This window comes from Oncorhynchus mykiss, chromosome 12, assembly GCF_013265735.2.
Source record: "Oncorhynchus mykiss isolate Arlee chromosome 12, USDA_OmykA_1.1, whole genome shotgun sequence".
Taxonomy (NCBI): domain Eukaryota; kingdom Metazoa; phylum Chordata; class Actinopteri; order Salmoniformes; family Salmonidae; genus Oncorhynchus; species Oncorhynchus mykiss.
Window position 1 is genome coordinate 12,250,513 of NC_048576.1, and position 12,500 is coordinate 12,263,012.

General features: G+C 46.6%; 1 protein-coding gene across 1 annotated transcript in view; it reads right to left on the reverse strand.

Annotated features, from left to right (window-relative positions):
- The window catches only part of LOC110536783 (protein FAM163B-like), a 35,022-nt gene that overhangs the window by 2,721 nt on the left and 19,801 nt on the right, over nt 1-12,500 (reverse strand). Inside the window, exon 2 of the mRNA XM_036936938.1 lies at nt 668-783. Within this exon, the coding sequence (XP_036792833.1) occupies nt 668-760 (93 nt within the window). The 5' untranslated portion in view covers nt 761-783. The remainder of the gene's footprint in view (nt 1-667; nt 784-12,500) is intronic.

Here is a 12,500-nt window from a genome sequence, read left to right on the forward strand (position 1 = left end):
CCTGTTCTAGTAATACACTTTTGTTACTTCGACACTGTCTGCATCTGGGTTTTCCCTGAAACGTGATAGTGTGGCTTGAACACACACTGGTTGTGTAATGTTGTGATGACTAACTGTTTAAGAAGTGTGTGATTATCGTGACATTGGATCATCCGGATACCACATAGCCTGACCTCGATGAAGAGAGGAGCTGTCCCAAGAGGCACATCCTGATACCATATAGCTTGACCTCAATAAAGCTTTCAGTTTTACTGATGATCAAGATACATGCCACATCTTACTAAAGCTCTCAGTCAGAGGTCTGAGACAGAGGAATAGAGGGGTCTCAGTGCTTATTGTGACACTGACAATTCAGTGACAGTACATGATCTGACCACAATGAAGAGAGTTATAGAGAGGGGCCTGAGAGGGGCTTGAGAGGGGCCTGGGAGGGGTTTGAGAGGGGCCTGGAAGGGGCTTGAGAGGGCCTTGAGAGGGGCCTGGGAGGGGCCATATGTAAGCCAACGAATTAAAGGCTTTTTTCTTTAGTGCATTGACTTATTGTTGTGGAATTTCAGTTTTACTAATGATTTTCAAGACACAAGCAACAGCTTATTAAAGAAGCCAGTCTGCTCTCAGTCAGATTTACAGTACATCTGTACAGAGCGAGGGCATGAGAAGGTCTTACCTGCAGTCTACAGTAACACAGTACTGCGATGATGCACAGTAAGATAACTGTAGCTAAAATACCGCCTGTGATGACCACTGTCCCGGCTGTCATTCGAAATCCTCTCCATCAACAGCCTGCAGAGAAGAGAGAATGAAATAAAGAGGGGGAAAGAGAAGATGGAAAGAGAGAGAGAGACAGAGGGGAGAGAGGAAAGAAAGAGAGATAGAGGGGGAGAGGAAAGAGGGAGAGAGAGGGGGAGAGGAAAGAGAGAGAGAGAGGGGGAGGAAAGAGAGAGAGAGAGAGAGAGAGAGAGAGAGAGAGAGAGAGAGAGAGAGAGAGGGGGAGATGGAGGAGAGAGAGGAGAGAGAGAGACAGAGGGGGGAGAGGAAAGAAAGAGAGAGAGAGAAGAGGAGAGGAAAGAGAGAGAGACAGGTAAGGGGAGACGGAAGAAAGAGAGAGACAGAGGGGGGAGAGGAAAGAGAGATAGGGGGAGAGGAGAGAGGGAGAGACAGGGGGGAGGAAAGAGAGAGAGACAGCGGGGGGAGAGGAAAGAAAGAGAGAGAGGGGGAGAGGAAAGAGAGAGAGACAGAGGGGGAGATGAAAGAGACAGAGAGGGGAGAGGAAAGAAAGAGAGACAGAGGGGGGAGAGGAAAGAAAGAGAGAGAGAGAGGGGAGAGGAAAGAGAGAGAGACAGAGGGGGAGATGAAAGAGAGAGAGAGGGGAGAGGAAAGAAAGAGAGAGAGAGAGGGGAGAGGAAAGAGAGAGAGAGAGGGGGAGATGAAAGAGGGAGAGAGAGGGGAGAGGAAAGAAAGAGAGAGAGAGAGGGGAGAGGAAAGAGAGAGAGAGGGGGGAGATGAAAGAGGGAGAGAGAGGGGGAGAGGAAATATGGAGAGAGATGGGGAGAGGAAAGAGGGAGAGAGGAGGAGAGGAAAGAGGGAGAGAGAGGGGGAGAGGAAAGAGGGAGAGAGAGGGGGAGAGGAAAGAGGGAGAGAGAGGGGGAGAGGAAAGATGGAGTTAGAGGGGGGAGGAAAGAGGGAGAGAGGGGGAGAGGAAAGATGGAGAGAGAGGGGAGAGGAAAAAAGAGAGAGAGTGGGGGAGAGGAAAGAGAGAGAGGGGTGAGAGGAAAGAGAGAGAGAGGGGGAGAGGAAAGATGCAGAGAGAGGGGGAGAGGAAGGATGGAGAGAGAGGGGGAGAGGAAAGAGAGAGGGGGAGAGGAAAGATGGAGAGAGAGGGGGAGAGGAAAGAGGGAGAGAGAGGGGGAGAGGAAAGAGAGAGAGAGAGAGAGAGAGGGGGAGAGGAAAGAGGGAGAGAGAGGGGGAGAGGAAAGAGAGAGAGAGAGAGAGAGAGAGAGAGAGAGAGAGAGAGAGGGGGAGAGGAAAGATGGAGAGAGAGGGGGAGAGGAAAGAGGGAGAGAGAGGGGGAGAGGAGAGAGAGAGAGAGAGAGAGAGAGAGAGAGAGAGAGAGGGGGGAGAGGAAAGAGGGAGAGAGAGGGGGAGAGGAAAGAGAGAGAGAGAGAGAGAGAGGGGGAGAGGAAAGAGGGAGAGAGAGGGGGAGAGGAAAGATACAAAATAAAGACAGTATCTATCAGTGTGTTGTATTCATTAAGCAGATATTTAACTATGTCATCCACTGAGGGCGCTTATTGAATTATCCTCCCTTTACTAACATATAATAAAATCAAAGCAGAAATCCATAATCTGCATTTTGTCTCTCTGCTTGAAACACAGACACAGGAGATTAAAAAAAACAGGATGAGCTGTGGAGGGACAGACAGAGAAACAGATGGGGCTGGGATGGATTATGACCCCTGTCTCCTACTCAGAGGCAAGGATGATTGACCTCTGAACTCTGAACCTTGTTCAGAGGTCACAGAGGAAAAAAAGGAAGACAGCAGCGTTGACATTAAGCCTTTGCTGAGGCAGCAACATTTAAAAAAAAATCTAAATTGAGCTCCTCTTTGGAGGTAACAATACTACACTTAAACCAGGACTAAGACAAATGACATCACACTGTGATTGACTTCACGAAGGTGTGAAAATAACAACCGAGCATTCCCAAATCAACCAGCCTTAGCTCTGACTGACATACACATCTGAGACTGCACTTCCAATCAACCTAACCTCCCAATCAACCTAACCTCCCAACCAACCTAACCTCCCAACCAACCTAACCTCTCAATCAACCTCCCAATCAACCTAACCTCTCAATCAACCTAACCTCTCAATCAACCTAACCTCCCAATCAATCAACCTAACCTCCCAATCAATCAACCTAACCTCCCAATCAACCTAACCTCCCAATCAATCAACCTAACCTCCCAATCAATCAACCTAACCTCCCAATCAACCTAACCTAACCTCCCAATCAACCTAACCTCCCAACCAACCTAACCTCCCAATCAACCTAACCTCCCAATCAACCTAACCTCCCAACCAACCTAACCTCCCAACCAACCTAATCTCCCAATCACCCTGACCTCCCAATCAACCTAACCTCCCAATCAACATAACCTCTCAATCAACCTAACCTCCCAATCAACCTTATCTCCCAATCAACCTAACCTCCCAATCAACCTAACCTCCCAATCAACCTAACCTCTCAATCAACCTAATCTCCCAATCAACCTAACCTCCCAACCAACCTAACCTCCCAACCAACCTAACTTCCCAATCAACCTAACCTCCCAACCAACCTAACCTCCCAACCAACCTAACCTCCCAATCAACCTAACCTCCCAATCAACCTAACCTCCCAACCAACCTCCCAACAAACCTCCCAACCAACCTAACCTCCCAACCAACCTAACCTAACCTCCCAACCAACCTCCCAATCAACCTAACCTCCCAACCTAACCTCCCAACCAACCTAACCTCCCAACCAACCTAACCTAACCTCCCAACCAACCTAACCTCCCAATCAACCTAACCTCCCAACCAACCTAACCACCCAACCAACCTAACCTCCCAATCAACCTAACCTCCCAATCAAGCTAACCTCTCTCTCTAGATCTGATCAAGTCAATATAGGGAACTCTCTACAAACAACACATACTGTAGCAAACCTACCGGATAGAATCTAGTTTGACAAATTTAATGTAAGAATTGGAAAGAGAAGAAACTGAAAACCAAAACAGAGAATTAAAAAGACAGCAGAATAACAGTCTCATTCAGGTCTGGACTACAGACAAGATTGGACCTAGACTGGACCACAGACTAGACTGGACCACAGACTAGACTGGACCACAGACTAGACTGGACTACAGACTAGACTGGACTACAGACTAGACTGGACCTAGACTGGACCGCAGACTAGACTGGACCACAGACTAGACTGGACTACAGACAAGATTGGACCTAGACTGGACCACAGACTAGACTGGACTACAGACTAGACTGGACTACAGAATGGTGTCGAAATTAAAAAATCTCACAAAGATGAACAGTCTACAAAATATGACACATTTCTTGTGTGTACTATGTCCATATGTCTCTGAGAATATTGACCATAGGAATAGAATCTCTCTATTCTATATGATTATATGTCTATGGTATTGACTTGGTTGTGTTGACCAGCTAGACAAGAGTGACGGCTCATTAACCTCTGACCTGGAGCTAATTATGTTACTGGTACTAAATTACCCCCACAGAACATGCACATCTGATCATGCCTCCTACTGACAGAGGACGGAGGAAGCTACCTACTCAAATACCTTTTACACACAGTATACAGTAAAGTACGGTACGATACTACACTGAGTGTAAATAACATTAGGAGCACCTTCCTAATATTGAGTTTCACCTCCTTTTGCATTCAGAACAGCCTACATTTTTCGGGGCATGGACTCTACAAGGTGTCGAAAGCGTTCCACAGGGATGCTGGCCCATGTTGACTCCAATGCTTCCCACAGTTGTGTCAAGTTGGATGGATATCCTTTGGGTGATGGACCATTCTTAATACACTTGGGAAACTGTTGAGCATGAAAACCCAGCACCGTTGCAGTTCTTGAATACCAACTACTACCGTATCCCGTTCAAAGACACATAAATGTTTTGTCTTTCCCATTCACCCTCTGAATAGAACACAAACACAATCCATGTCTCAATGTTCACAAGGCTTAAACATCCTTCTTTAACATGTCTCCTCCCCTTCATCTACACTGATTGGTGGACATCAATAAGGGATCATAGCTTTCACCTGGTCAGTCTATGTCATGGAAAGAGCAGGTGTTAATAAGTATGTGCTATCATCACATACACACACACATTTGCACACACCTCTGATATAACTCCACCCCCCCTCCACCAATAACCCATGATATAACCCCCCTACCTATAACCCATTATATAACCCCCCCCACTAATAACCCATGATATAACCCCCCCCACGAATAACCCATGATATAAACCCCTCCACCAATAACCCATGATGTAACCCCACCCCTACCTATAACCCATGATATAACTCCCCCACTAATAACCCATGATATAAACCCCTCCACTAATAACCCATGATATAACCCCCCCTGCCTATAACCCATGATATGAACCCCTACACTAATAACCCATGATATAACCCCCCCTACTAATAACCCATGATATAAACCCCTCCACCAATAACCCATGATGTAAACCCCTCCACTAATAACCCATGATATAACCCATCCCCTACCTATAACCCATGATATAACCCCCCCACTAATAACCCATGATATAAACCCCTCCACCAATAACCCATGATATAACCCCCCCTACCTATAACCCATGATATAAACCCCTCCACTAATAACCCATGATATAACCCCCCACTAATAACCCATGATATAAACCCCTCCACTAATAACCCATGATATTACCCCTCCACTAATAACCCATGATATAACCCTCCCTACCTATAACCCATGATATAACCCTCCTACCTATAACCCATGATATAAACCCCTCCACTAATAACCCATGATATAACCCCCCCACTAATAACCCATGATATAAACCCCTCCACTAATAACCCATGATATTACCCCTCCACTAATAACCCATGATATAACCCTCCCTACCTATAACCCATGATATAACCCCCCTACCTATAACCCATGATATAAACCCCTCCACTAATTACCCATCATATAACCCCTCCCTCTACCAATAACCAATGAAATAACCCTTCCCCCAATAACCCATGATATAACCCCTCCACTAATAACCCATGATATAACCCCTCCTACCAATAACCAAGGAAATAACCCTTCCCCCAATAACCCATGATATAACCCCTCCACCAATAACCCATGCTATAAATCCACCACCACAGTGCTGCTGTGTGTAGCTCGAGCCCCTAGCGCCCCCTAGGGATGATCTCATCAGATCAGTGTGTGAGAGATGTGTTGCTGTAACACGACATGATGCATAAATTATTTACCATAGACACAGTGGAAAGCGTGGAAGCAGGCAGTGTCCAGCCACTACAGTCGAAGAGGAGGTAGACAGACCATTTTTTAAGCAACAATGAAGAAATCTTGTTGTCTCAGCTCTTGAGTGTGAACATGTCTAGTGGAATGCAGAAGCAAGAGAGATGTTGAGAGATAACAGATGCAAGAGAGATGTTGTGTACATACACACACATAATGCAGACATGCTCACAGAAACACACAGCGGTACATACACACACAGACTGAGACATATGCACACACATAGAGACAACACACATCTCTCCTCTCTCTCTTTATCTCTCTCGCTCTCTCTCGGTCTCTGTCTCTCTCCCCTCCTTCTCTCCCCCTCTCTCAATTTTTCTCTCATTGTCTCTCTCTCCCTCTCTCCCCCTCTCTCTCCCTCTCTCTCTCTCTCTCTCTCTCTCTCTCTCTCTCTCTCCCCATCTCTCCCTCTCTCCCACGCAATTAAAATGTGAATTCTCTCTCTATCTCTCCCTCTCACTCTCTCTCCCCTCTCTCTCTCTCCCTCCCTCTCTCTCTCTCCCTCCCTCTCTCTCTCTCTCTATTTAAATTTCAATTATCTCTCCCTATCTCTCCCTCAATGTAAATTATCTCTCCCCCCCTCTCTCTCTCACACTCTCTCATACACACAAACTCTCTCTCTCTCTCACACACACACACACACACACACACACACACACACACACACACACACACACACACACACACACACACACACACACGCACACACACACACACACACACACACACACACACACACACACACACACACACACACACACACACACACACACACACACACACACACACACACACACACACATACACACACACACAGACAGTGGGTCCAAAGGAATAAGTTGGCACATTTTAATGAAACATGGCACTAACCACAAAAGGAGTCTTGCCAATTACTTTTGACAATTCTAAAGTTGAAATAGGAGAGTGAGTGTGAACACGCTACAGGGGAGATGAAAGACATGCACAGGGAAATAGGAACACTGCCACAGAGACCCATTCAACAAGCCAGCTCAGAGAAACAATATAATGAACTAGAAATGTCCTCATTCCTGTAAGGTTCTTTATTGTTAACCTGTCTGTTCGTAGAATATAGTGCATGGAAAGTACACACGGCAGGTCAGTAGATCAAACCTTCCCTGAGCTCTACCTCACCAAGAATACACCTAATGTACCACAAATAAATGGTGGTATAACCAAAACGTTTTCAATGGCTCGCTTCACTCTCAAAAAGGTTTTATAGAACAGCAAATTACTATTATTATTTTTTTAGCAGTGCACAGCTAGGCAGAAGAAACCTTTTGTTAGCCACACACAGTCCACTTCAATAGTATATAAACCCAAACACAGAGTAGAGCATGGTGCAGTCTGCCGTGGGTTCCATTCCCTACGGCGGACCAAACCCACGGCAGACCAAACCCAAACCCACGGCGGACCAAACCCACGGCAGACAAAACCCAAACCCACGGCGGACCAAACCCACGGCGGACAAAACCCACGGCAGACCAAACCCAAACCCACGGCGGACCAAACCCACAGCGGACCAAACCCACGGCAGACCAAACCCAAACCCACGGTGGACCAAACCCAAACCCACGGCGGACCAAACCCAAACCCACGGTGGACCAAACCCACGGCGGACCAAACCCAAATCCACGGTGGACCAAACCCAAATCCACGGCGGACCAAACCCAAACCCACGGCGGACCAAACCCAAATCCACGGCGGACCAAACCCAAACCCACGGCGGACCAAACCCACGGCGGACCAAACCCACGGTGGACCAAACCCACGGCGGACCAAACCCACGGTGGACCAAACCCACGGCGGACCAAACCCAAATCCACGGTGGACCAAACCCACGGCGGACCAAACCCAAACCCACGGCGGACCAAACCCAAACCCACGGCGGACCAAACCCACGGTGGACCAAACCCACGGCGGACCAAACCCAAATCCACGGTGGACCAAATCCACGGCGGACCAAACCCAAATCCACGGTGGACCAAACCCACGGCGGACCAAACCCAAACCCACTGCGGACCAAACCCAAACCCACGGCGGACCAAACCCAAACCCACGGTGGACCAAACCCAAACCCACGGTGGACCAAACCCACGGTGGACCAAACCCACGGCGGACCAAACCCAAATCCACGGTGGACCAAACCCACGGCGGACCAAACCCAAACCCAAATCCACGGCGGACCAAACCCACGGTGGACCAAACCCACGGCGGACCAAACCCAAACCCACGGCGGACCAAACCCAAACCCACGGTGGACCAAACCCACGGCGGACCAAACCCAAACCCACGGTGGACCAAACCCACGGCGGACCAAACCCACGGCGGACCAAACCCATGGTGGACCAAACCCACGGCGGACCAAACCCAAATCCACGGCGGACCAAACCCAAACCTACCGCGGACCTCTGACACCGCCTGGTATAGAGGTCCTGGATGGCAGGCAGCTTAGCCCCAGTGATGTACTGGGCCGTACGCACTACCCTCTGTAGTGCCTTGTGGTCGGAGGCGGAGCAGTTGCCGTACCAGGCAGGGATGTAATCAGTGCTCTTGATGTTGCAGCCCTCTTCACGACTGTATTGGTGTGATTGGACCATTCTAGTTTGTTGGTGATGTGGACACCAAGGAACTTGAAGCTCTGAACCTGCTCCACTACAACCCCATTGATGAGTGCTCGGTTCTCCATTTCCTGTAGTCTGCAATCATCTCCTTTGTCTTGATTATGTTGAGGGACAGGTTGTTATTCTGGCACCACCCGGCCAAGTCCCTGACCTTGCAGAGGGAGAAGGTTCCCTTAGTGCACATGGACTATGGTGGTCTGCTTGAAACATGCTGGTATTACAGCTCAATCAGGGACATATTGAAAATGTCAGTGAAGACACCTGCCAGTTGGTCAGCACATGCCCGGAGCACACGTCCTGGTAATCTGTCTGGCCCCACAACCTGTTGGTTCGTCTGAGGGTGTAGCGGGATTTCTTATAAGCTTCCAGGTTAGGGTCCTGCTTCTTGAAGTCAGCAGCTCTACCCTTTAGCTCAGTGCGGCTGTTGCCTGTGATCCATGGTTTCTGGTTGGGGTACGTACATACAGTCACTGTTGGGAAAACATCATCGATGCACTTATTGATGAAGCCAGTGACTGATGTGGTGTACTCCTCAATGCCATCGGGGGAATTCCGGAACATAGCACAGTCTGTGCTAGCAAAACAGTCCTGAAGCTGAGCATCTGCGTCATCTGACCACTTCTTTATTGACAGAGTCACTGGTGCTTCCTGCTTTAGTTTTTCCTTGTAAGCAGGAATCAGGAGGATTGAATTATGGTCAGATTTGCCAAATGGGGGGCGAGGGAGAACTTTGTATGCGTCTCTGTGTGTGGTGTAAAGGTGGTCTAGAGTTTTTTTTCCCTCTGGTTGCACATTGAACATGCTGATAGAAATTAGGTAAGACTGATTTCAGAAGATTAACAAGTATTCAGCAACACCGTAGAGCAGACTGAAGATTAACAAGTATTCAGCAACACTGTAGAGCAGACTGAAGATGAACAAGTATTCAGCAACACCGTAGAGCAGACTGAAGATGAACAAGTATTCAGCAACACTGTAGAGCAGACTGAAGATGAACAAGTATTCAGCAACACCGTAGAGCAGACTGAAGATGAACAAGTATTCAGCAACACCGTAGAGCAGACTGAAGATGAACAAGTATTCAGCAACACCGTAGAGCAGACTGAAGATGAACAAGTATTCAGCAACACCGTAGAGCAGACTGAAGATGAACAAGTATTCAGCAACACCGTAGAGCAGACTGAAGATGAACAAGTATTCAGCAACACCGTAGAGCAGACTGAAGATGAACAAGTATTCAGCAACACCGTAGAGCAGACTGAAGATGAACAAGTATTCAGCAACACCGTAGAGCAGACTGAAGATGAACAAGTATTCAGCAACACCGTAGAGCAGACGGAAGATGAACAAGTATTCAGCAACACCGTAGAGCAGACTGAAGATGAACAAGTATTCAGCAACACCGTAGAGCAGACTGAAGATGAACAAGTATTCAGCAACACCGTAGAGCAGACTGAAGATGAACAAGTATTCAGCAACACCGTAGAGCAGACTGAAGATGAACAAGTATTCAGCAACACCGTAGAGCAGACTGAAGATGAACAAGTATTCAGCAACACCGTAGAGCAGACTGAAGATGAACAAGTATTCAGCAACACCGTAGAGCAGACTGAAGATGAACAAGTATTCAGCAACACCGTAGAGCAGACTGAAGATTAACAAGTATTCAGCAACACCGTAGAGCAGACTGAAGATGAACAAGTATTCAGCAACACCGTAGAGCAGACTGAAGATGAACAAGTATTCAGCAACACCGTAGAGCAGACTGAAGATGAACAAGTATTCAGCAACACCGTAGAGCAGACTGAAGATGAACAAGTATTCAGCAACACCGTAGAGCAGACTGAAGATGAACAAGTATTCAGCAACACCGTAGAGCAGACTGAAGATGAACAAGTATTCAGCAACACCGTAGAGCAGACTGAAGATGAACAAGTATTCAGCAACACCGTAGAGCAGACTGAAGATGAACAAGTATTCAGCAACACCGTAGAGCAGACTGAAGATGAACAAGTATTCAGCAACACCGTAGAGCAGACTGAAGATGAACAAGTATTCAGCAACACCGTAGAGCAGACTGAAGATGAACAAGTATTCAGCAACACCGTAGAGCAGACTGAAGATGAACAAGTATTCAGCAACACCGTAGAGCAGACAGAAGATGAACAAGTATTCAGCAACACCGTAGAGCAGACTGAAGATGAACAAGTATTCAGCAACACCGTAGAGCAGACAGAAGATGAACAAGTATTCAGCAACACCGTAGAGCAGACTGAAGATGAACAAGTATTCAGCAACACCGTAGAGCAGACAGAAGATGAACAAGTATTCAGCAACACCGTAGAGCAGACTGAAGATGAACAAGTATTCAGCAACACCGTAGAGCAGACTGAAGATGAACAAGTATTCAGCAACACCGTAGAGCAGACTGAAGATGAACAAGTATTCAGCAACACCGTAGAGCAGACTGAAGATGAACAAGTATTCAGCAACACCGTAGAGCAGACAGAAGATGAACAAGTATTCAGCAACACCGTAGAGCAGACTGAAGATGAACAAGTATTCAGCAACACCGTAGAGCAGACAGAAGATGAACAAGTATTCAGCAACACCGTAGAGCAGACTGAAGATGAACAAGTATTCAGCAACACTATTTTGCTTTAAGGAAAAAAAAAACATTATGCTGGCTGTTGCATTTTTTCAATAAGTCACAGTATGTAGGCCTACTGATCTAGGTAAAGAAGCCAGCAGCCTTATTTTACTGCAGTGGTCACTTTCTGAGTCACAATGCAAGACGAGCTACCGCTCAGATTATTGTTATTATTTTTTATTTTTTTGATGATTTTTGAATGACTACTTCATCTCTGTACTCCACACATACAATTATCTGTAAGAACCCTCAGTCCAGCAGTGAATTTCAAATGCAGATTCAACCACAAAGACCAGGGAGGTTATGGCTCGCAAAGGTCACCAATTGGTAGATGGTAGTACCTATAGGTACTGTAGATGGGTTAAGAAAATATGGTGAAATTACAAAGATACAGGCTTCCTTCCTAACTCAATTGCCGAAGAGGAAGGAAACCACATTTCACTTTTTGTCCTGAATACAAAGTGTTATGTTTGGGGCAAATCCAATACATCAGTACCAGTTTCCATATTTTCAAGTGTAGTGGGGCTGCATCATGTTATGGGTTTGCTTGTAATTGTTAAAGGACTGTGGAGTTTTTCAGGATAAAATTGAAATGGAATGAAATTAAGCACAGGCAAAATCCTAGGGAAAACCTGGTTCGGTCTGCTTTCCACCAGACACTGGGAGTTGAATTCACCTTTCAGCAGGACAATAACCTAAAACACAAGGCCAAATCTACACTGGAGTGGCTTACCAAGAAGACAGTAAATGTTCCTGAGTGGATGAGTTAAATCTACTTGAAAATCTATGGCAAGACCTGAAAATGATTGTCTATCAATGATCAACAACCAATTTGACCAAGCTTGAAGAAGTTTGAAAATAATAATAATAATAACAATGTTGTACAATTCAGGCGTGGAAAGCTCTTAGATAAAGTATCAAAAAAGACTCCCAGCTGTAATCACTGCCAAAGGTGCTTCTAAAAAGTATTGACCCAGGGGTGTGAATACATATGTAAACAAGATATTTCGGTATTTTCTTCATTTTCCATAAATTTGCAAACATTTCACCTTTTCATTATGGGGTATTGTGTGTAGATGGGTGACACACAAA